Below are 26,100 nucleotides of genomic sequence, written 5' to 3'. Positions count from 1 at the left end.
GGTCTTGTCTGCAGACATCTTCCAGATCCTTCTATTTGTTTGATGTTCCTATCTCAAAAGCTGCTCTAGATCATTCAGTATCTACATGTGGGGAATTCTGTTTCCTCTTTTTCTCTCCTCCAAAGGTGTTTTGATAATTCTGTGTCTCATTTTCCCTGCTGAGAACTGAGTCTTGACTTGTGCTCCCCAAGGTGTTCAACCTTATGCCGGCACCTTGAATTAGGGACATCAATAAAACCTTCAAAATTATTTGAGTTGCGGCGAGGAGTCGAAAGCCGCCACGGTGGCTAAAATATGAGAGGATAAGCTATTTGCAGACAGGAATGTGGTAGGTAGGATAATAGAGTCCGATGCCCGGAGGCAGGCAGGAGGGGCCAGGTCGGGAAAAAAAAAGTTGGGGTTTTGGGGGGCACCTAAACATGAAGTTGGCAGAAAACCAATCTCAGGTTTTCAAAGTCTGACAAGTGCTCGTATCCCATAGATATATCGTGTTAGTTGCTAGACAGGATTGCTGTAGCCTAACCCCCACCCCAGACACAAAGGAGCTCACTGATGTTGGAAGCTTCTGTTAAGTTTTAGTAATTTATAAGGGTACACACTAAAGTATACCATACTATACCACACAATAGCTACTAGTTTTGAACATTTCTGGAATGAAAAAATCGAGACCATGTGATTGATCAAATGCCACAAACCCCTGTGCAGGGAAGTAGAGTTCTTACTCCAGATACCCAAGCTGGCCGAGGCATGATTTTGCCCACTTCTGTGTATATTCAGCTAGGGGTAATTGTTCCACGTGGCTCAAGTGATCTGTGCCCGTTTTGCCTCTGAATTGGTTGGCCCTTCTTTCTTTGAAGGCTACGCCTTCTGATTCTCCGTAAAATCCTCATTCCATAGCAAAACCTGTGCAGAAGACCATGGAGACGCCCCTAAAGAACAAGGGGGGTGCGCCTGTTTGAGGTGTATTGGGATTTCAGGCCACTTTATGAACCATGTAGAAAATTGTATGTTATGGGTATCACAGTGCTTTTCATAAGGTCATCTTCTGGGTTTGGGTTAGTGATTTCTTCTCTTGCTCCCCTGGCCCCCTCGCCGCACATACTGATCACTTTCCCATCAGGAGTTTGGAAGTAGCTGGTAAGTGATGTTAAAAGCTACAACTGTAGTAAACTTTCATGAGAGATTTGTTCAAATTTGCATGTGTCCCTATGTAAATTTACACCTGCTAAGTTTTTTAAATTATATAATCATTTATGCTACATTTTTGCCTTTTCATAGTGCTGTAAATAACAGCGGTCAATATTAGGCTTCTTAACTGTACTCAATTTATTGATCGCTGGAGGATGAATGACTGAGTAAGCCCTCCCTGACTCTTCCCGTACAGCCAGCACTTTTAATCAATCTGCTATTGCAAGATTACAGTCAAACATTACCCACCCTTATGATATTTTTAACAATCTGTTCTAAAGCCATTTTAAAGAGTTATCATTTTATGCAAGTTTTTCACTTTACACTAACTTGGAAGTTCGTATTTAGATTGTTTTGTAGATTGCTGATAATCATGATGTGGAAGTAACAATCAATGAATTAAACATGTATACATACGTGCACGATTTTTTTCCATTTGTCTATTGCTTGCTGTGAGTTTCAACTGGTAATATTTTTTGTGAGTATTTATCCAGTGATACAGCAGTGGTAGGTATGATATAGAGAGATTTATAATAAGGCATTTAGTTATAGGACTGGACTGTTAATCCATTGGAAAATCCATATAGTCACATATACATTTGAGCCCGTATGACTATCTGCACGAAGGTTTCCAAAAATGCATGTGTATCACACAGCGTAAAAATGCCTCTTTTTTTATCAATTACATTATGAACCTTTACTGACCCTTGTATGAGTTTAAATAAAATATACGACGTGGTATGAAAAGTGTTGGTCCTGTATGGTTGAAGCCCAGACCGCGAAGCATTTTGTCGCTGTGCTCAAACAAATGCACTTGTGAGAAATTGGCAAATTTGAGATAAATTAGGTGGTGAGGTCTTTTCCAATGCATGGTACACATTAATGGCGCACAAATGAGCTCGCACTATGCTCCCAGCTTGTAGTTGTGTACGGTTCTAAAAACTTAAAATAAAAAAAGATAAAAAAAACAAATAAATATGACTCCCTCTGCTCCACTGTTCCACCGCGTTGAATTTCTCACAGCATGAGAACCAAACACAGCACAGCTGACCCCTTATTGTGAGTTTTGAACTTGACTTGCCACCACGTCGGTCCCTCAATGTAGAATATTTTTCGCTCTGCATGGTATATATAAAAGTGCTTGTAATGTGAAACCGCTGCCTTCTCTCAATTTTTTTGTTGCTTAGTTTAAATTTCAACACCCCCACCCCCCATGTTCTGGAGTTTTTGTGACAGTAGTTTCCCATTTCATATTTTGCGCGCTCTTTTTTTTCCTTCTTCGATTTGCTTAACCGATTGAAAGATGAACAAATCTGACTGGGCGCTGGATGAGCCACCACCTTTAAAGGGCTTTATTGAATTTAGGAAACCAATGTCAGGCTCATCTATTTTCTATTGAACTTCTATGCAGCAACGGATGAACGTATTCAAGTAAAGTTGCTATCGGTTTTCTATAGCAGGAAGGGTATGATGTTTATTATTGAATGTTTCTTTGGGAATATAGAGCTCACGTATGGGAGTACTGGAGTACTGTACTGGAAATCTTTATAAAATTTAGAAAACTCTGAAGGTTCAATCTGCAGTACATTGATATACTGTTCTCAATCCAAATAACTGACATATCTACCACCCCTTTCATATTTCACTATACTAATTCACCACTAATCCTTTATGGAGTCTGAAGTAGCGTGCTACTGGCCGAAAAAAAGCGCTTCAACACCCCATCAAGGGTAGCAAGCGCTATATAAATGCAAACCTTTTTTCCTCTTCTATCCCTTCACTATCTTTCACAATCCAAATAACTGACTAACATATCCACCGTTTAAGTTACTTTCATATTTCACTATACTAATTCACCACTAATCCTTTCTGGGTTCTGTTGTAGCGTGCTACTCGCAGAAAAAAGCGCTTCAACACCCCATCAAGGGTAGCAAGCACTATATAAATGCAAACCTTTTTCCCTCTTCTATCCCTCCACTATCCTTCTCAATTCAAATAACTGACTAACATATCCACCACTCAAATCACTTTAACATTTCACTATACTAATTCACCACCCATCCTTTATGGGTTCCGGGGTAGCATGCTACATGCTGAAAAGCGCTCTGATGCCTTGTCAGGGGTAGTAAGCACTATATAAATACAATTACAAAAAAAAAACGTTTACAGCACCACAAATAAGAACAGGCGTCATGTGTGAGAGGCCTCAGCACGATAAAAAGACAGAAAATACACTACACTACAGTACAGTAGACTTCTTGCTAGATGGATGAGTCTGTAAATATATGGGCCCTCATCCCCATATTGTCTGACTTTTCCCTTTGCTGAAGCAACTTCATAGACCCTACATAGTTAGTCTCAGTTCTGACTTTGCTCCTAAACCATGATTACTAGTAACCCTTGTTACTTGATCCATGTTCACTCAACTTATACGAGAACAGGCTTCTCTTTTTCATTTGTTTCTCCACCACATTTGGTGAGTGTCTTGGAAAGGAAGCAGTCTGCTGTTCCGCATGCTTCCTTTTCTGGTGTCACTCGCCGCGGTGGTGGAGTTACGTCAATTTTGTGCCGTGGACTACTTTTCACTCGGTGTCTTTGATTTCTCCGCAGGAAACACGCACTGAACTGCCACAGGATGAAACCCGCCCTCTTCAACGTCCTGTGTGAAATCAAAGAAAAAACAGGTAGGGAGCTGCTTGGGGTGCCCAGTGTCCGGTGTAGGTGCCAGTGAGGGCATATTGCTAATGCCTTGGTGAATAGTTGGATCACCTCTTCTGTTCCTGCAGATCCTGGCCATCACATATGTGGTGCCAATGTGTTGGGGGATTTTTGGTACATTTAGCGTAAGTTTTGTTTTTAATTGCCATCTATGTGTATTGCCGAATAGGGGTGTGAGTGCGGGCTGGTGGCCTTGAACTCTTGACTTCACATTTGCTCTTTGTATTAGGTTAACTTGTATGTTTCAACCTATTCACTGTTGCTTCTTGTTTATAAATGGCAGATTTGCTCGGAAGGTGTACAGTATAACCGGCGAACCGCCTCTTTTAATCATATCAGGGTTTGAAAAAACGACTAGTCCTGGAATAATAAAAAAAAGTGAAGATGACCAGTTCAGTTCTGTTGCAAGGAATTAATCTTACTGCAGTTGGCTTGTAGATTGTTTTTAAGGGTGCTGGTAAAAGTGTGACTGGCCAGTGAAAAATGTTCGGTGTTCAAGGTCTCGATGTATTCGTTAAAAAATGCTTTTGCCTGCTGGGAGACGGTGAAGGTCTTCACCGATGTGGCCCTAGAGTCCACCATGTGCCTGTAGCAGAGCGCTGGATTTTGCAACGGCTCTTGCTTTATGGTGTCATTGTTTTCTGACTGGGATCAAGCGCTGGCAGCACAAAGGCTTTAGAGTTCATCCTATCACATGCTTGTGCCACACACTAACACCAGGAGCGGCCCTTGCAGGTAAGAGCGGTGGGTCGGGTGGGACTCAACAGATGGCGATGAGGGAAATGTAATTATTTATTACATTTATCCTTGTCGTCGTCTGTCAAGTCCCGCCACCCTGCCGCCTCACCGCTCTTACCTGCACGGGTCGCTCCTGACTAACACACTTATTGCGCATGCCTCATGAGTGTTTAACTTTTCAGAATGGAAATTTAAAATCTAGGTGTCGTCCATCAGAGCCCTGAAGGAGCGGGAGCTCTCTTATGCTTTACTCCCCTGCTATTTCTCATATCCAACACCACGCACGTTTTCACACCCACTCGCTTTGCGATGGCTGTTTCACAGTGAAATATTGTGCAAAGAAGGCTCCTCCTGAATGGGGTAGAAGGGGGGATATAGTTCTGTAAATAGAAAACCTTTCCTCAATATGTTTTGTTTTCCACACCTCTGGATTCTTTTAATTTATTTATTTTTGCCCAGGAATAAGGAAGCGGCCTTTGTAAGTGGCTGATAGTCACCACCCCATCAAGGATCTTGTGTGATCTGCCTCCTCCAAGGAGGATCGGGAAAACATAAAGTCACTATTCAGCCAGCCACTTCACTATGGAAATGTATCAAGTGGCCAGGGGTAGCAAGCAGGAATAGGGGACAAAGTCAACTTCATGTCACTGTCTATCCCCTACTATGCTCCCCATGACTCTTGATTCCCTTCTATTGTTAGTAGGCATGGAAGCCAAACGAGAAAATCTACCTTTTTTAATCCACTTGCCGAGTGAAATTGGGCTATAAAAAACGTCCACATCTACTGTGCAGGCGATCCAGAGAAAAGGCAGACTTCAGGCATTTTGTGCAGTACGTCTGGTACTCCTTGGCCTTCCGTGGCCAGGGAGGACCACTTGACTCGTGGAGAAGTGTGGCTCACTGGTTAGAGGACGCAGACCCTGATGCAGAGGTCAGACCTGGGACCAGGGTTCAATTCCCGACGCGGCAGGGTCTTGAGCTCAAAATGTCTACAGACTTGATCATTCTCGCCTCGGTACCTACTCGAAACATGGGTTCACACTCTGCAACTCTGGGCAATAGTTTGCTTAATCTCCACTACGGCCCTACTGCGATGGGATGCCTGGTCTTCACCTTGGGGATGCCCAGTAGGGGTTATCTCGCAGGGAAAGCCAGGACGGGTTCCCAAAGCAAGCGCTAAGAAACCTGTCGGTGATTTGGCGCTATATAAATCGAAATAAAAACATTAAAAAAAAAACTCGCACAAACAGACCATTACTGAGCTGTTCATGGTTTACCACAGGATCTCAGGCTGTGTTTTACCAGGTGAGGTGGGCTGCATGTTCATCTGTTATTTATTACTGCTATTTTCTACCAATTGATGAGCTGATTCATGCAGCAGGAGGAGCTGATTCCTGCAACAGGATGAGCTGATTTCTGCAACAGGATGAGCTGATTTCTGCAACAGGATGAGCTGATTCCTGTAACAGGATGAGCTGATTTTTGCAGAAGGATGAACTGATTCCTGTAATCGGATGAGCTGATTTCTGTAGTTAAGATCAGCTAACTGCTTGTAATCAGAAAAGAAGTGTAGCTAACTTCTGAAAGGTGTGAATTTTTCTTGATGCTGTGTCATTTCAATACAGGGCAGGCAAAGCTTCCGTCGCGACACCGTCACTCTGATGCTGTCATACCGACATGTGGCGGGCGGCTGGTGTAGCTGGACTTAGGGAACTGTTAAGAGTGGCCAGACATTAGTGGAACTAAAAGGTGGGAGGACTGCAGATGCAGGTGCAAAGGACCCTAAACAGGAGACCTGTGAGAACTACAGGAGAGGAGTGGAACAATACTAAGGTGCACTAGATAATAGGATTGTGGTGGAAAGGCCGCCTCTGATCGGGTCACATGCTTCTTTCCTGTCATCCTTTTCTTATAATGGTCGTGCTGTGATATTGTACAGATGAAGGGACGTTTATTTTGTGATTAGCATGGGGACCGAAGAAGAAAGGTGAAAGAATGTCTGTCACGGTTGGAGCGTGAGGATAGTGTCAACCAGTACACAATTTCAGTTTTACGCCTGTTATGTCATTGATGGTAATGACTTCTTTCAGTAGAAGTTGGTGCCTATTAATATTTTGTTTTCATTCGGCTCCAGTTTTACTTCTGAGATATCATTGATGGCAGTGATTTCTTTCATTGGAATTTGTTGCTTATTTTTTACTGCTTTCTGTTTTACCTCGTATGGGTGGGAGGTGCCTCTTCGCAAATGTAAGATATCTATGCTACACTATAGGTGTTAATTTTGCAAGCAGCCTTATGAAGTAGCTCTGTGCTACATAAATTAATCTGTGTATTTTTCTTATGCTTTGTGGGGCTAGTTTTTGATTACTAGCGCATATTGATGAATCGAGCTATCTCATTTTGCACAGTATCATGGGGTCGACATATATGTGGGAGCGTACATGGAAGGAATGTGTGGTCTTGCCAAATTTCGTAAAAAATGAATACCATTTGAAGAATTTCAACCATGTAAAGAACTAGTCATATATTACTAAAATAAAATGTCTTGCAGTTCTGTATGTGCCAGTGCTTCCAGGGGATGGGATGGGGGAGGGCGGGTGGTATGGATGAGCGGGAAAGAGAGCTTGGGAGTGCTGGATCCTGTCAGCTATCGGGACCTTGGGGTGAGTTTAATGACTGAATCCTCCGCCAGGGTATTTTTTTCCCTTTAAAGGGCACTCTTGATCCTCTAAAAGATGGTTAGATTTCTGCATGATCCCACATTAAACTTTGCATTCTATCTTAATATTGTGTTTTACGTCAAAAAGTAGCCATCATAGTCACTATTTAAGTGCCACCCCCTCTCTCTTCATCACCTTAAGTGTTGCAATCCAGCACCTGTGCAATGTCATTATTTGGCGTGAGGGGGGGGGGGGCACTCATCTTGTGTTAAAAGCAAAATACTCAAATGTATTAAAAAAATCCTAAAAAATGATATAAAACAGAAAGTCCCTACCCGTTTCACTAAAAGGAAAATGGCTTAGATGCGTGGCATTTCTCTTAGTTGTATATTTTTACATATTACCCCTTTTAAAATAATTTTGGAGGATTTTCTTTATATCATATAAAATGTGTTTTGGTATTCATGTTTTAAATCCAGAATGATTAGGTGAGATGGCATGCCTCCAAATGCAGTAAGATAAGCAGCCATTACAGTTTTCTGCAACTAGCTAGAGAAAAGCTGGTAGTCTGGAAGTTATTTGTGGCCTCTGAATATTGCAACAGGGCAGTAATTCACAATGTTATATTTAGCAGCTGCACGGAAATCGAAACACACATTTAAATACCCTGTTGCTTTATATTTCGAGCTTTTCTTTTCGCAAGCATAAATAGAAATCAGTAGATACTTAATAAGAACAAAAGAGCTTGAACCAATCGCGTTGGCTGACTATGCCAGTGATCAATTGGTGCTGGTTTTTGAATGTTGACTAGTGTATGAGGACTTTCTTGTTGAGGGTCTCCTTTGAGTGGAAGTTTCTGATCTAGTTCAAGGAATGGCAAGGTCCATGCCAGATTTTCGGGATAACCATGGAGTGTGCACATTTATTAAGAGCCTTGTATGTACATTTGTTTCCTTTGGATATCTGGAGCTGTTTACCACAGCCTTCCGTTAGGACATTGAGGAGGTTGTATAGTGGTTGATTGAATGAAAAATGGCCAGTAAGATGTAATAAGCAGGAAGTATGTCCTCATTGACACACTCCCCAATAGATTAATTGTCAGTTATTGTTTTTTGGTAGTTTTATGTAGCATGAACTTGACCCGAAGGTATAGGTGCGCTTTACATGAGCACCAGTTGCATTACAGATGGACACATTCATTTTTTGTTAGGAACCGGGAGATTAAGTTCTCTGCCCAGAATCACTGGATGTTGAGCGTCCCTGCCGAGAGTCGAACAATCCTCTACTCATAAGTCGTTTTGCTTTGTCTGTCATGGTAGTCAACAGCTTCTTGAAGTCATGGTAATGTGCATTGTTTCGAGCCCTGTACAAATCATATATTTTTGGAGGAGGGAGGAGGAGGAAGTGACTTGATTGAACATTTGGTAATCTTACCCCCATAGGTTCCTTGAAGTCGCAGGTGAATCAAAGTTCAGTGATAAAATGTAATACCCCAGTCTTATCTTTTTGGTTCACTTTGGTATAGTTCTTGAACGTTTTTAATAATTTCTATTTTGAAAACGTCTATTTCAGTAAAACTCAGTCAAGCATGTTTTTTGCGTCATGCATCATGTTTACTGGATGTGTGCATGTACATTTACTGATGTCTACTGTTCAAGAATACAAACCAAAACTGGTTCGTATCTTACTCGGTGTCTGAGAGAGGGTTGTAAGTCCACATCCTTTGGGTTCCAAACCCAATCCTTCACCCCAGAAAGAGGCTTTTCTAAGGGTGGTTTGCTGATTGTTTTTCTTTTGTGAGCGAATGCAGCATTTAAACTCTTTGTGTGTCTGTGTGGGTGATAGGGTGTTACTACTGGCTTTACCCTTGAAGAGTAAAACTTAACCAGATTCCTTCCAAGTTAACTTCAGAAACAAAATGGGGTCCAGAAATTATATGTACAACAATTGACCATGTAAATTGTAGCATGGGTGACCCAATGAGCAAATCGCTGAAGTTGAAATGAAGTACGGTCCTGCTATTTACACAGGGACATATTATTGAAACCCAAAACTGTACTGCTCTAAAAAAAAAGTTAGAGTAGACGTGTTTGCACTTACACCATTGATGGAAAGTACAAGAATTTAAATGAATGATGGAAGAGTGTGTAAAGTGGCTGGATTTTGATCAGCACACTGCCCTGAAAGTAGGATTTCAGGTATTCGTGCATGTTTCATGGAAAATAGTACTGAAATTCTGCACCTGTTTTTTTTATGTCTTGCTGGAAGGAGTGTTGGCTCTCTTGGAAGTTGTAGCGCTACCGAAATTAGGTTTGCTGGAAGGAAGCTGTATCGCCATACGTTGGGTTAGGAAGGCATTACATGTAGTACTTCTTCCTGTTTGGTAATCTGCCTGTGCAAAGCACATAATAGAAACTGTGCTCTGTTTCCAGCCCCTCCTTGTTTCCACGTGCATTATGTACGTCAGGCAAATAGTGCTATGCTCAGCATGTGCCTTTTACTTGCTCTAAGCACTTGGTACAAATAGTGAGGGTTTACAGTTCAACTTAGTGCCTGATTGCATTGTGTGGATAATATAAACAGTGCAGTGTTTACAGTCAGCCTCAGTGCTACTTGAGTTCTATGCATGATAAAAAAAAGTGTAATGTTTACAGGAAGTGTGTCAGTTTAGGCTTAAAGGCATGACACAAACAATCCACTGTTACCGGTCTTCGTGTCTGATTGCACTAGGCATATGATACAGGCAGTGTTTCGTTTACATATAGTGTGTTTGTCTACACCCACATATTACATGTTAATATGGTGTGGAGTTTAATCTTTCTGCTACAATACGAACAGGCTGTAGTAGTCTGATGTTTGGAGTGTGTGTTTTGTCTTTGCTTGTGCTTTTTGTCCTGGGCCTTACTGTCTGGTGTTTATAGTCTCCATGCTTACACTAGGCAACTTCGTGCACGTCGTTCACTGGTTACATTATGTGCCCGTACCCTTTACGTGCTTAGAGCTTTTTTGTGTCTCTGCTTACACTGTGCATGTTTGCTGTCTGTATATTTGCACTAACCACATGAAATAAATAGTGCAGCCTTTAGTCTTTCTGCCTACAGTAGGCATATGAGAGTACTTTGTTGTTTGCAGTGTTTTGTCTGATTGTACTATACTATACACAAGATTAAAATCTCCAAGTGCTTATACTCTGCCAGGCTCTACTTTTACCCTGCACATGATACAAATCGTCTAGTGTTTACAGTTTGTACCTGCTTCTACTATGTGCATAACACATATTGTCCAGTGATATGTTTGTATCTGTTTACACTCTGCACGTGATGCAAATCATCCAGTGTTTAAAGTTGTATCTGCTTACACTCTGCACATGATAAAAACCGTCCACTGTTTACAGTTTGTATCTGTTTACACTCTGCATAAATACAAATCCTCCAGTGTTTACATTTTTGTAGCTTCTTACACTCTGCATTTGATACAAATCCTCCAGTGTTTACAGTTTGTACCTGCTTACACTCTGCACATGATGCAAATCCTCCACTGTTTACAGTTTACATCTGCTTATGAATTGCGCATGAAGGAAATAGTCCCGGATTTATAGTTGGTTCATGCCTGATAAAACATATGCAGGCTATCCAAATATTCCAGGGTGCACTGTTAGTTTCTGCTTACATCATACAAATCACCCAGTGTTTATATTCTGCCAGTGTCTACTTACACTCTGCACATGATAAAAACCGTCCACTGTTTACAGTTTGTATCTGTTTACAATCTGCATAAGATACAAATCCTCCAGTGTTTACATTTTTGTAGCTTCTTACACTCTGCATTTGATACAAATCCTCCAGTGTTTACAGTTTGTACCTGCTTACACTCTGCACATGATGCAAATCCTCCACTGTTTACAGTTTACACCTGCTTATGCATTGCGCATGATGGAAATAGTCCCGGATCTATAGTTGGTTCATGTCTGCTAAAACATATGCAGGCTATCCAAATATTCCAGGGTGCACTGTTACTTTCTGCTTACATTATACAAATCACCCAGTGTTTATATTCTGCCAGTGTCTACTTACACTCTGCACATGATAAAAATCGTCCAATCTTTACAGTCCGTACCTGCTTACTGTTGGCACATGATGCAAATTGTTCAATATTTAGTTTGTTTCTGTTTACATTATGCACAAGATTAAAGTCATTCAGTGCGTACAGATTGCATCTGCTTATGCACCACGTATGAGGGTTTATAGGTCGTCCTTGTCTACTTAAACCTATGAGCATATTTCAAGCATGCAGAGATTTGTATAAAGTTGTATTGCCATTAGCTTGCGTTTTGATGTACACTGAAGCAGAGAAGGGGCGAGGTCCAAGGCTCTGCCATCCTGGGATGTGCTCTTCCTTGCTCAATATTCCTGGCCAGGCAGAAATAAATGGCCGTCACCGCCCTGCAGAATTGTTGCAAATTAGTCTGACTGGACTTTAAAGAATTTATGGATAGAAAATGGAAGAAATGTCCTAATTCTCCATGTAATTCGCAGGAGAGAATTAGGCACCCACAAATGTTTGGTGTCAAACAAGGAGAGAGCAAGGGATTTGCAGGGTTGCGTCCTTGTCCCCAATTCAATAATATACTAAACAATGTAGACGAACCCAGTAGACGAGAGTATATATACACACACACACACACCCACACCTGCCTACCTACCTATCTGGTCTTTATAGTTGAGATTAGGAAGTGTAGAAGGATGAGAATATGGCAGCCCTAGATCACACTATGAACAAAGTATGGAACTTGCAGGCAGACTCCCCCTTGGGATTGACTCTCCAATGGTACATCCTCCGCCTCAACCCTGTGGTCTTTTTGCAGACGAGAGATTGAGAAACCTTCTCTGCTCCAGTGGAATAGTAACTGTTTCCCCCAACCCCAGAAGTTACCACAAATGGTCAATCCCGAAATAGTGCTCTTTCCCTCCCAACACTGCCTCTCGGATACGAGAATTTTTCTTTTTGGACGGCCTAGGTCAAATGCATGGAACTCTCTTGCTGCATCCAGTGGCACTTGAGCTTTTCAAGAGCTCCGGGTATGTTTAGCGAGTGCAGTATTTATATCCATAATAGTACAGCTATGAATTGTTTAATTTTAGAACATGCTGTGTCTTGGCCAGCTCAGCTTGCATAAACCCAGCACTGTGACTATCCTCATTACGGCATTCACCAAAGTCATCTCTTCGGTAAAACCACAGGTCCTTTTCATGTGTGTTACCATTTTCTCTTATTCGGCCACTCCCCTTCAATTAGCACCTCACCACAGGACTATAGCATTTCTGAGGCCTGCGACTGCGTTTCACTTCTGACGCCCCGCTTATTGTTCCCGCCTGCCATGTCTTTTTAATATAGCAATTACATTCTAGGGGTTCTTTCTCGTTTTTTGTTGTAATGTGAAATACGCGGAAAAGAAAGACATGATGGGGGAGGTACCAAGGTGGATCTGAATGACAGTTCTTTAGAAAGGGCTCTGCTGTGGCCTATCATTCTGCTACTTTCAAGTGCACTCACTTTCCCAGTAGCATGGCCTCCCCATTTCTGCTGGGGAGGATGACAGAACCACTCCACAACCAAGGACCGTATTTACAGCTCATTTGCTCAATTGCCTATAGACTTCTCCCACTTTTTAACTCCGCTGTCTGGCTCGTATACAGGATCACTCCATCTTCCCAGCGACCTTGCAGAACACGCCTCCTCCCATGATCCTGTGCAGACAAACCCCTCCCTTCCCATCTAAGCGGATGCAAATGAGCACGGTCCCCCCAGATGTACAAATGATGCAGTGAATCCACCAATCAGCAAACAGCTACGATGCTCAAAGTGAGATATGTTACAGACCCCTCAGTATCATTTTTCCAAATATATCAGCAAAACTCATAATTGAAGCTCTGGCTGCCAACCATCACTGCGATACACTGGTATTCCCCTTCCCCACCGAGGGTTATGAATTGCAGGCCACATGTTTGCCAGGCGTTGAGGCTCCACTGGGGAATTGGTTTCCTTAGGCACACACACCTGTGGTACCTAATCCTATAGAACCTATCTTACAGTGGACCTTTATTCTTTGTCCCCTTTAAACCGCTGACCCCCCCACCCACTCCGCCGACAATCTGCTGAACTTCCCTACCTGCAAGGCTGAGCCTAAAGTAATATACATATCTGGCAAGGGCATTGTAAACGTGCCAGTAACGTTATTTACTTCCAGCTGCCTCCTCTTAGCCTAACTAACCTTTTGTGAGGTGACGAGTGTGGACAACATTCTTTGGTCCCCTCATCACTTTTGCATAATTTGGCGTCCAGGCACTGGGGGAGTGTAGGGGTGGCATTGCACAGCGTAGTAGCTGGTTTCCTGCTAACATAAATAGTAGCGTTGCCATTTTTTGTGGTGGATGTTTCATGTCAGTGAATGCATGATCCCAAAACCAATGTGCAGTATGTGACAGTCTAAAGTGGCATGTTTGAAATGTAGGTGTCTGCCGTAGGCTTGGTGTGGTGGGTCTCTTTCTTCGGTTTTGAGACTAACTCTCCTTTGGCACTACTAATATGGCTTAGACTAGACTGAGGTTTTTTGGTCCTTTCCTTGACCATGCAATCCAGTACAACGACTGGTAGCAGTACAGTGGCGCACCATTATTATTGTTCGATTTATAGGTATCAGGTTAAGGTTAATTTCAGTTTCTGACAGATAGTTTGGCAGCCAGGGCATTTCAGAATGAAATCTGCACATTGCACATAATGAGCGAATCTATTGACCAACACATTTCTACAAAGAGTGTGCAGTGCACAGGCTTTCCAGATGTGAAAGGAATTAGTGTTTGTTTCTCTCATCTCTCCTACTGATGTGCAGTTTGAAGTCTTGCTCTATTGACTTAGCTGCTAGAATACTTTCAAAGCCAATTCCTTGCACCAATTCATACTCTACATACACTCCCAAACCTTTCCTTTATTTGACACACTTGTTGCCAAAATTCATTAACCCTTGGCCAGCATTACTGTAGCATGTGACTTCCATCTTTGTATAATATTGCTGCATTTATATAGCGCTTACATGTGGAGCAGTGAAGGGCTTGCCTATATGGGAAGTGTGCTTCACCATGTTGGGTGTATGGTTGGAAGGATGTTGCCTTTGTTTTGATTCTATGTGGGAAGTGTTTCCGTGTCATAAGTGCTGATCACTGACTATTGTGTTATTGGACGCGGCACAGTAGATGATTTAAGTTCCTGGTGAGTAACATACAGGGCGTTTGTGCCATTCCGTGTTGCCCCGGCCATCCTTGGGCTGCATCCCATGCAACTTGGCATTCCATAGAGAAGCGTCCTCAATGTGATCTGACCGTGCCTGTCTAAATATTACAGCGGTTAGATCATTCTAATGCAGGCCAACATGAGCCGAGCCTCTCAGCTGCACTGTGGCCTGATTCTTCTGCCCGCCTGCACTGGGACTTTCCTCGGTAGGATCTGCCTTCCTTAATGTCAAGCCGCATCAGCACAGCAGGGAATTGAGCTGCTGAGACCCGAGTTGCGTCTGGGTGATCTGAACCTCCTGTGTAATTAGAAGTCAGATGGGCACGCACCCCCAGTAGGAATAACAGCTCTTCTGTCTTCATGGAAACAGACCTGCAGTATTCGGATGAGAGCGATGCAGGCATCTCAGATGCCAGTAGCCCGTGGTCCAGGCGACTTAATGAGCATTCATGCCCAATTAGCCAGTGTGGAAATATCAATAAATACATATTAAACCAATGTGGGAGCGCGCCTGTAGGAACATGTGGCCCGCCTATATCAGCCGCTTCTCTATCTTCAGCGAGTAGCTGTGAAACGACAGTTGTATGATCGTGGTTTGGCTTTGCCTCTCAAACCATTCCATACCCAGTTGTTTAGAAGTGTCTCTGTGCTGACAAGGAAAGGGTGATAGTGTTGATCAACAAGCAATTTCCCCCCAACCATGCACTGATGGGAGCCATTTGTGCAAGTGCTGACGATGTACAAGGGAATGGCCATATTTGTTGTCACCTGGAGGGCCAATCATTATTCACCACTTCCCATCTAGAGGTTAACATATGTTACAAAAATAAAATGATAAACATCCCATTTTCTCAATCAGATCAGCCTACTGACCACTCTAACCACTCCAAAAAGGTCCCTGGAATAGAAGGCCAAAAAGGAGTTGCTGATTCCTCCATTTATAAAATCCTTTCAATTATTTGATATTTGGCCACTGAACCCATTACAGTGCCTTGGATATTTAAGCCTATATTACATCTTTTTAACCCTTTAAGTAAGACGTTTTGCAGGGTGCTATTTACAGGTTCATCAAAGCACCTTTGAGAGTATGAAGACCAGAGGGGATGGGATGGGGACATTCCTCATTCTGTGCAAAGATGCATTATAGTTACAGGGTGTTTCGAAATAGCAATATTCAGGATTTAACACGGTTGTGAGAAGCCTTCAGGCACAGATTGCCTCCCCCCTCCGCCATGAAGGCTCATCCTTCGAATTAGCAACATGGGGGTTTATGCAGTACCCTGAGAAACTTTTCGACAGACATCAGTGGGTGATCTGGGTTGTAAAGTACAAGAAAAGTCATGTGCCTTGGTTTTGGATACAGGTTTGTGCACAATGGAGGATTGTAATTGTCATAGTAGACTCGAACTGAGACCTCAAGTCCCTTTGCATATGGCGCATTTTATAGCATTGTGTCTAAACCTTCCAACAAAAGGTTACAGTGGAGATCAACACAGGCCAACTATGCTTATAGTTTTGGTTTTACAAATAACAAGTAAGCACGACAAGTACCTGTATTTAAATTAAAGAAAAACACTCCTGTGAGTTGCTCATGCCAGACAAAGGGACAGGTTGCTCATGCCAGACTTTAGCGCCATGAAACCTTTGGTGAACGTGCGCTTGACAAATTTATTTTAACATAACATAACAGGTTTAGGCTCTGAAAGCTGTGGCAGAAAAATGCAGTGGGGAAAGTGTCCAAGCTACATGTTAATGGGATGGAGAGTTTCCTCTGGATGATTGGTCCCCGGATTCTGAATTTGTTGGATGTTCATGAAATGCTATGTAGGCGTCTTTTGATTAAATCATCTGATTCTTGTTCGAAGATGTCTAGTCGATGTTGAATGGTTTGGAGAGTCTGGTAATAGGTTGTCGTATAGGAGTTGCATGCTTGGAGCGTCTGCCTCTGGATCTTCCAGCATTGCTTGTGTCCATGAGTTTTTACCATTAGTCTCCTAGTGTCACTTATCCCTGGGAGATGCTTTATACCAGTTAGCTTTGATTAGATGGTTCCTTTTGTCTTAAGAAGACTATGTACACTTGTTCTCTTCCTCTGCGTGCTTGATGCTCTCTGGCTCCTGAGAGCTAGCATCGTGAATGTTGCCGCAGGAAGCCCAGACATGCAAGTTCAACGAGGAGTCAGGCATGCTTTTCTGTATCATTGGATCTATGGGTGTATTGTGGTGTGTGTGTGTGTGTTGTAATGTAATCAACTGGTTTCTTATGTAAAACTGGCCTTGTACAATAATCTGTATGTCTTCCGTTCTTAGTGGGAGCAGTGGAAGCAAATTACCTTGAGGGAAGTTTGGGTAAAATAAGGATCAAATTACTTACCTTACATGTTCATGGTGTGGAACATTGTCCTGGTTTTATGTAAATGGTAAAGTGAGGATGCGCAGGTTGTATGTTGATTGTATAGCAGTATTTTCTAGGTTGCACACTCACCGTTTAATGGAATCACCAGATGGTATCACATGGTATGATGGCATTGCCCAGCTTGTAAGTTCACAGTAATGTGACATTGACCGTGATGGTTTTTTTGGTACGGTGAGATATCTCGGATTGCATGCTCATGGTCTGCCTATGTTTGCAGGTTGTATGTTGATGGTATAGTGGCCTTAATTGCGGTGTATATTCACTGTATGGTGATATTTCCTAAGTTGTACAATATCAGGATAGTGAAATTATCCAGGCTGTATGTGAGGGATTTACTTGGCAATCCGAGAGGAGAAGGCAAATTTAATTTGCTTTAATAACATCACTAATAGCAAATAACTGCAGATAGTATATGTTGTTAGCAAAACGATGCTCACCCCTATGTGGGATGAGGTTAACTATGCGTGATACCTAGATTAAATCTTCATTGTAACTTTCTGAATTCATTTCATGTGAAAGTTGCTTGCATGGCAGAAACTGCTGCTGTCCTTGCCTTCCCATATAAAGACCAGAAGGCGCTATACATCCATTTCCAAAGTATCCATTTAGAGTTGGACATTAGTTGCAAAAGCTGTCTTTCATTTTGAGTCCAGGTTTATTCGAGTAATAGTTACCTCTTTTATGGAGAGTTCAGTTTGACAAATATCACTGTCCACACGGCACCTGAATACTTCAGTGATAAGGTGAATGTATGGATTCAGATCATCCCTCAGTAGATACAATGACAGTTGCTTTAAATTACCATCTTATTAATTGCCCTTCCTGCTCTGCGCCTCAGTAATCAAGATTTGGACTTGACAGTTTATACCCTCATCGCAAATATTTGGTCATAGTTTTTCAACTCCTTCATGCTAGTTTTGTGGTCCAGAAATGAGATCAGCAGACACACCCAAAAATGAGCACTCAAAATATGACACTGTCATTCAAGCTTTTTCTATCATGTGGGCGTGGTGTACGTCTACTTTGTCAGACCTATTTAGTTCTCCGACCTGTTAACGCACAGGCTTTTGCCAGGTGCTGGTTAAATTTAAATTGTGGTCTTATGTGAATTGTAATATTTTAGACATATCCATAGTGCATTTTTTAGGTGTGGTATTAGCCATGACTTTTTCATTATAGGGGCTTTCAGCCAGCCATCTTTATCCATTGGTCTGCCAGTGTTTCGTTCACATTTTCTTATGTCCACTACAGCATTCAGCATTGGGCATCCCTCTTTAGCCATTGGCTGACTTAATTATAAGTGACGTCATTCATTCTTTTTCATAATGAGGGCAACCCTCTACAAAGTAGTTCCCTTTTGTGCCAGGGACTACCAAGGCAATGTGTGCTGTTTTGAGCTCGATAATATTTTTTTGCTATTAGCCAATTTCTTTTTATGGGGGTGGAGGATTACTGAGGGCCTGACAGCTTTGCCAACAACACAGTTGTGCAAGCATCATGACAAAACAAGCATTGCAAAGCCAAAATGCTGTCTTCCAGAGCTTGACATTTGACTTTATCAGTACTTGTTCATCAGTGTTAGTAAGTCAGTCGCCCATGCCACTATTTGTAGTGATTTAATATAATTGGTGAGTCCATTTACTGATCATTGACGAGTCTTAAGGAAGTGCAGTGGTTTGTCAATTGTTGCAAAGGCAAGTCGGTGTCCGGAGTCAGGGTTTAATGGCGCAACTCCAGCCTCCACCCACTAATCACCGGGCCACCCCTCCAACACATCACACACAGAGGCCGCATCACCTGGCGCCATAGGAGTAACCTGGAACAAGCATGCACAATGTCAATAAACAAAGCCAGATTTCCTTGGTTGCCTGCTCTCGCCGAATATATGACGTTACAGCGCATGCAATTACAACGCATGCTTTTACAACACAGTCTTTACATAGCAACTACCATTACATTGCATGATTTTACAAAGCATGCCATTACAATGTTTTTTTTAAAACTATCATTACTACGCATCCCATTACAAAGCATACCATTACAACGCATACAACTTTTAGGGCAACAGTAAAGTGTTGGATAGTGTAGGGGTAAAAATGACTATCCCTACTCCAGTGAGTGCAACAATAGGGTAAGTGTTGGATAGTGTAGGGGTAAAAATTAGCAAGTGTTGGATAGTGTAGGGATCAAAATTACTATTCCCACTCCAGTGAGTGCAACAGTAGGGAAAGTGTTGGCTAGTGTAGGGGTAAAAATGATTATTCCCATGTACCCCAAAACCCATACCCACCCCAATACTAAAAAAATCTCCATTACTTACCTTATAATGCGTTGTAATGGCATGCGTTGTAATGGCATGCATTGTAGTGACATGCATTGTAGTGACATGCATTGTAGTGACATGCATTGTAATGGCATGCGACGTAAAGGCAGTTGCGTTATAACAGTTGCGTTGTAAAGGTAGGTCGTTGTAATGACTGTGTTGTAATGGTTGTTTCCCGCTCTCGCCAGTAGTTACATGCCACATTATTCGATTCTGTACTTTTGTACTCATTTTCAATTCCCTTCCCACACGTTTTTGTCAGTTCTTGCCTGTCGACCTTCATTTCTGAATGTGTGTGGACTGCGTCCTATTGCACGGCCCAGCCAGAGCCAAAGGTGTCTGTAATTGTTGAACGCCCTTGGCTGCAAAAGTCACTTTAATTAATGTTAAGCCTTCGCACATTATTTTGAGCTTGTGCCTTTTCTCAGAAGCTAAAAATGTGGCACCTCTAGTGAAACCGTCCATGCATCCGCCTTGATTTTGTGTTGAAATCTCAGGATGTAGGGTTCTGTGGTCTGCTAGTATTCATGGATGGAGCATCTTATATATTAGCCATTTTTGTTGATAGTTTTGTAATTGTTTTACTTTTTTTTTTTTTTGCATTCTGTATCATTGAGCTTCTTGGGTATAAAAACCCTGGCACGAGGCATGGCCAGACCAGGCAACCAATAAATTGCATAAGCTACTTGAGACCACTTCATGAAGACACCTGAGATGTAGGCGCTCACCCTTGGTGATGAATCACCTGCGAGGCGCTTCTTCTGGGGGGGGGCGCCCTCCCGCCCTCCCGCCTAAGGAGGCTGGACTGAAATACAGCAACGGGAAATGGCCACATAGAGAGAAAAAAAAATAAAGGCCATTATCTCCCATCTAAACGGCATCCCATCTCCACACGGGCAGCAAAGACCTTGGAAAACACATCTAAGAGCAGAAACGTCCTCTCCGAAGTCTCTGGCTAGGCAATGCTTTATGACACCGGCTCGGTAATAAGAAACATTTGACTCCGGGGAAGCAGGAATCATAATTTAGGAGCCGGAATAAAGTGCCGTCCCATTTGAAGGGTGACCTTTCCCTGCTGCTGTATTTACAAAAAAAAAGCTGCACGCGCAGTACTTCACGGCCTGCCGCGCGGACGCCGCGCGTGCGTGCGTGCCTGCGTGCTTGTTTTCGCATACATTAAGGGCCCTAATTAATATGGATCTTTTTCTGTTGTTGCCATAGGCACACCACGGGTGAAAGCCCTTGCTAAATAGTGTCCACGGGTGTTTGCATGATACTGTACACCGGTAGTTATATTTCCAAATCCACCCCTAGGCTTGTGGAGATCTGTGACGGGCAAATATGGCGTTGTCGCGCTTTCATTGAACCGTTATTAATTCGCTAAATATTTGAATTGACACCTTTTTAATAGGCATAAAAAAACTCCTTATATGTGTCGTTCTTCACTTGCAAAACTACACGCCTTTAAATAGGACATATTGATGATTCAATACAAATGGATAGGGAAATATGATAATGAAAGTTTCTTAATGTGTTAAATTATGTCCCTTTGGCCTCCTATTTCCACTGGAAAGTGCATTTTCAATGTAGGTGCTTCTTGAGTTGTTGGGGATTAATATTAATCTTTGCCAAAGGGGTTAAAATGCAACTCTACAAAGTTGGTTTGGGTCTCCAACAATGGCCTACAGATTACCCCACCAGAAGAATTGTTTGTTTTGGGAACAGAGCCATTATAATTAAATTACTGGAGCGTTGATTTCTTAGCCAGGTAATTTTTGTGGGTAAAGCAGTCCGACACATGTTTGTGCCCCTTTCCCCGCCAAAGACATCCATATATGCCAACAGGCCTGATTCAGTTGGAAGAGGTCCGATTTTTAAGCCCCAAGTGGCATTTATTTTGGGTGTCTCCTGCCAAAAATGTCCTCTCCTTCAACCTAAGTAAATAGGGAAAAATCTCCTTCTTTCCAGGTTTAAAATGTTGGCATAGGAAGGGATAAGGGAGGGCTTATGTTTGGGTATGTTCTCCTTGTTGTCTTTCCCTCATTTTTTCTCCTTTTTATTATTGCCATGTTTCTTCATATTGAAAAGTCTCCGATCACTACGAAGAGCCATTCCTGCCATAACGCTGCTGTCTCAGGGTTGTTGCCATAAAAGCTGTGTATTGCTGCTTGAAGTGCGCTCTGCCGGCCTGTGGATGTAGGCAGGAGGCTGTGTTTTCGCATTTTGACTCCTTACCAATAAACAGATTGGTTCTATAAAATGTTGGCATGTAACATATCAACAAAGTTAGAGTTGTCTTGCAATCCTTTATTTTGGCTAAATAAGCCATATAATGTACAATATTAACAATGTAAATGACAATAAACAAATGTACAATTTCATTGTGCAACACGATTTCAAGGTAAAACTTAGTTGTGAAGAAAATTTCGGTCCAGCAAAACAATACTCATCATGCATTTTTGTTTTTTCCCTTTTTAAGATCCATAATATTATAAAGAGATAAAAAGATTTGGTTAAAACACCCCAAAAATAAATATAATTTATAAACAAGGCAAGACGATGCCTACCTAAAAAGGAAGACATAAAAGTGCTATTTTTAGAGAGCATTTGACCTAATATACCATATTGCTGACAGGTATCTATCAATTGAATACACCAGACAGTCTCTGGTGCTGTTTTATATATTCTAAGAGTTGTGTGTCGATCCCTAAGCCCAAGAAGTTTGCAGAGGGGAGTCATTTGCCCATAGTCTCTGTACAAAGCCATCAAAAGTTGACTAAAGTAGGCCAGAGTTTGTGATATTTTACACGTTCACTTTTCTTGCAGGTAAAAGCTAGTGAATGTTTGTTACATCATATTTATTTCCAATCCCTTAGGAGTCTTTTGGTTTGGCAGTGGCAATACAATGAATGTGGTACATTGGCCCTCGAGTCACATCCATTTTTTGGAGTGTTTCCTGAATGAGGCCATTGATTAGCCTACATCCAAAGTGGCTAACAGATTTTAGTAGACATTTTAAGCCCTCTCCAGCAATAGATAGATACAGTTTATTTATATTGGGTACTTTAGAATTAATTAAGCATTCTACTTTGGATATTGTTCGCAGTGCTTCCCACCTAGAATGGGAGCATAGTCCAGTTTAGGCTTTAACAAACAGAAGGTGGTGTGTAGAACAGACTGAAATGGGTAGTAGTGTTTCACCCACCGTGCTCTGTTTAGGTACCAGCTGAAAACTGGCTTTTTAATAACTACGGGCCTGGTATAGAGTTTGGCGGATGGAATACTCCATCACAAACATGACAGATATCCTGTCCACCTTATTACAAGTGACGTAGGACATAATGCACATTTAATACGACGAACAGGATATATGTCACATTTGTGACGGAGTACCCCTTCTGCCAAACTCTGGATATGGCCTTAAGTATCTTCCAGCCTTTCCTCGTTTTCTGTTAGGTTTTCATGTTGTGTCCTCCTAAAAAACGAATAAGTATCTGTATACGAGAACTCTACAAATAAATGGTAGCATAACACCAGGTTCACTGGCTGAGGATATTATTATGTGTTTTTTTTTATATATAGAATCTGCTTAGATGGGAAAATCTTTCCTTTTCCACTGAGACAGTGAGGGACTTTCTGGGTGGCTCAGCTTGTCCACCCAGCACCAGAAGGGGCACTTTTTGCACTGCAAAAAAGTATTGGATTTGCAATATAGTGGCATAAATGCCAGCCTCCCCCAGAAACCTTATAAGTCACCATGTGCTACCCTTGGGAACCATTCAACTTTGACTTTTAGCAGGCAAGAGAGGTGCTAGAGATTTGCTGTGGAAGAAAGAACAATAGGATGATGTGTTGCATTGTAAAATTACCATACAAATGTTGTGTTGCGCTAGCAAGAAAGGAGTACCTTATCCCGCTTGGTGGCAGCTGTACATCACCCTGCTGAATGTTGGACCAGATAGAAAGATCAGTGAGGGGAGCACGACTGCTGGATTATTCAGCGTGGAAAGATAAGTAATGTTGGGCGCTTAGGGAAGAAAGATGGTACACCAACAAATACGACCACTGCTAATGAGAAAATATCTATAACTACCTCATGTCAGATGTGCGTATTTCCACAAGAACTCTTATTTTTCCTTGACACTCTGGAACTGGTATGTTGGGCTGTTGTAGAGTGATGGAACCTTGACCATGCTGAAAGACAGATGCTTGGGGCTTTGAGGGTTATTTCTAGCCCTCGTTTTTGCAATATTAGATTCCATTTAGTCAAATACCGTAACAATGCCAAGCATCTCAAGGTTTCGCCACCTTCCTGCCTCTGTTAACAATTCACTAAAGAAGGATTAATTTCAGATTTAGGTGTACATTCTAACAAGCGAGGACGCAACATAGAAGTATCTTAGTAACCTGCAGCAAATCCGATTCACAAGTCATGTCATAATACTTGTGGAGAGCATTCTAAGTCAGTAACCTGCTGCATCTGTACCTATTTGATCCCTACTGAAGTGTAAAATGGCCGCCTGGCATGCTTAGGCCCAGCAACGTTACTAACGGATACATCGGCGACAGCTGGACAAATTGGAGATCCACCAAGCACAAGTTCTGGGGAATTTTGGGGTGTGGCAAAAAACAATCAGAGTGGAAAATGTGTCAAGTGTTGTGTGTAGCGCCTGGTTGAATTTATTGACCCGCTCCAGCTATTGTGTATTACCTAGCCATGGGTGAGACGCTGGGCCTCTCCTGGCAGCATACCATGGCCATATTTGTTAATATGAGGGTTACTGCTGCATATCACTCAGACATTATGCTTACACGCTCCTGCGTTTTTAAGTCTCTGAGTCTTACAATTTGCATTTTTTATTTGAGATGGGACTATGCCAGTAGGGCGACTGCTGTGTGTTCAAGGAGGAGTTCTAGAAATGTCATCACAATTTATCTTTATTGTTTACTTTAAAACAACACAAATGAAGCATTGAATAGCAATAAAATTCTAATTCTCTTTTTTTGTTAACTTAATTATTTTATGTTTCTATCTTCTCTAATCGTTGTTATCTTTCCACAGCTATCAACAGTTGGGAATATACATTGGACACTGCTATACTTTCAGGCCAACACTCTAATATTTCATTAGTTTGGTTTATGTTATATCCATTATTTCAGTGTTATGAAAATATATTCACCTAAATAAAGCGTACATAATCTCTGTATTGGCTGCTCTTGATATGGAGAACTTGTATTTTGTTTTAACCGCATCGCTGCGGCGGTTATTTTTCCGCTTTGCGGCTTTTTTCCAAAAGCAGCGTTACATGACGAGCTCAGCTCGTCATCCACACACGACCACCGTGGCTGATGACGAGCTGAGCTCGTCATCAGCAGCGAAGGGGTTAAGAAATGTTTTTTTCAGTGGATGGGCCTTTAAAAAATGGGGTTCTTGTGTTACAAAAGCAAAATATGCTATTCAAATAAAAAGTAAAAAAAGAAGAACTTGATAGTAAGTCATTATCCTCACACACCAGGAGTTGATGTTTTTTTAGGCTTCTTGGAAACAAAAAACAGTGACACTACATTGTGTTACTTTGCTGAGCCCCAGAGATTTCTTCCTCAGATGGCGGTGGCCCGGATACAAAGAGAGAAAAATCGCCCATATGTTCTCATTCGACTTGTAGCTGAGAAGAAAATCTGAGAAACTGAACTCTGAATAGCATTTGGTCTGGGAGTTAAGGCCTCATCACGCCATCATGCATTCTAGGGAACAGAACATGTTTAACAGAAGAACAAGAAGAAAAGACATTCTTAAATTAGAAAATTACATAATTGAAAAAACAACACAGCCATGTGTGTTTTCAGGCACTGCAATTAAGGAGCAGTTGATGTGCAATATTTTCCATGTGCCTTCAAATTTGATCACTCATCAGATTTACTCCTGTGATTGCATTGTTTTCTCTAACAATACAATTATTTTGAGAATCTTTTAAATGCAGTCTTGAAAGATCCTAGAAGCTGCAGTAAACATAATACACCACAACAGAATTGGGTGACTCTTGGGTACTTTCCTCAGTCGCATATTATACTTTTGTAGATCTAATGCAACAACTCTTTCATGAGCGTTATGAGGGTTTAGTGTCAGTAGTCGAATTATGAAAAAAGTGATGGCAAAATGTATGCAGGTTTAATGTGGAATACATAAAATGAAAAAGTAGGCTTATGCACTACAATTGAGCCAAACCCTCATGGTTGCACCCATTGATTCTAAGGCATTGTCAAATCTAAGAGTGTTGTTAAGTTGTCCTGTTTACATTATTTTCTCCTGTCCGATTGATCAAGATACTAGAGTGGTAAACTCTCAGCTGTCTCTTAATGTAATCTGCCTTCCTTAAGCCTACAAAGCAAGAATACATTTGAAAAAAGAAATAACAGTGGGCTAATTTCCTGGAGGTAACTGGCAAAGAACCCATAAACCTCAGTGTGTGTCTCAGGCATGAGAAAAACTACCAAACTCGTGTACCAAAACTCTTATAACAACTTTGACCAGAGTATTAGCTGTTCGCCTTACAAGAGGATCTGACAATAAACAATGGTCCTTTGCTGTAATCACTTAAAAGCTATTAGGGGTGGAATGCCACTGTTGTTGGTGAGGCTGCTCTGGATTTTGACCAACTCACTTCGGTTGGATATTAGCATTGTTGATTCTTTGTGATCATGAATATAAGGAGTCCTGTTGACGGTATCAGACTGATGATGCATCATGTGGCATTGGGAATTATTTACATC

General features: G+C 41.8%; 1 protein-coding gene across 4 annotated transcripts in view; it reads left to right on the top strand.

Annotated features, from left to right (window-relative positions):
* PBX1 (PBX homeobox 1) overlaps positions 1-26,100 on the top strand; it is a 426,141-nt gene that overhangs the window by 8,468 nt on the left and 391,573 nt on the right. For all 4 annotated transcript variants that reach the window (XM_086957251.1, XM_086957235.1, XM_086957243.1 and 1 more), the window contains exon 2: positions 3,799-3,872. In XM_086957251.1, the coding sequence (XP_086813377.1) occupies positions 3,799-3,872 (74 nt within the window). The remainder of the gene's footprint in view (positions 1-3,798; positions 3,873-26,100) is intronic.

This window comes from Lissotriton vulgaris, chromosome 1_1 (assembly GCF_964263255.1).
Source record: "Lissotriton vulgaris chromosome 1_1, aLisVul1.2, whole genome shotgun sequence".
NCBI classification, from domain to species: domain Eukaryota; kingdom Metazoa; phylum Chordata; class Amphibia; order Caudata; family Salamandridae; genus Lissotriton; species Lissotriton vulgaris.
This window is presented reverse-complemented; position numbering and strand designations above follow the sequence as displayed.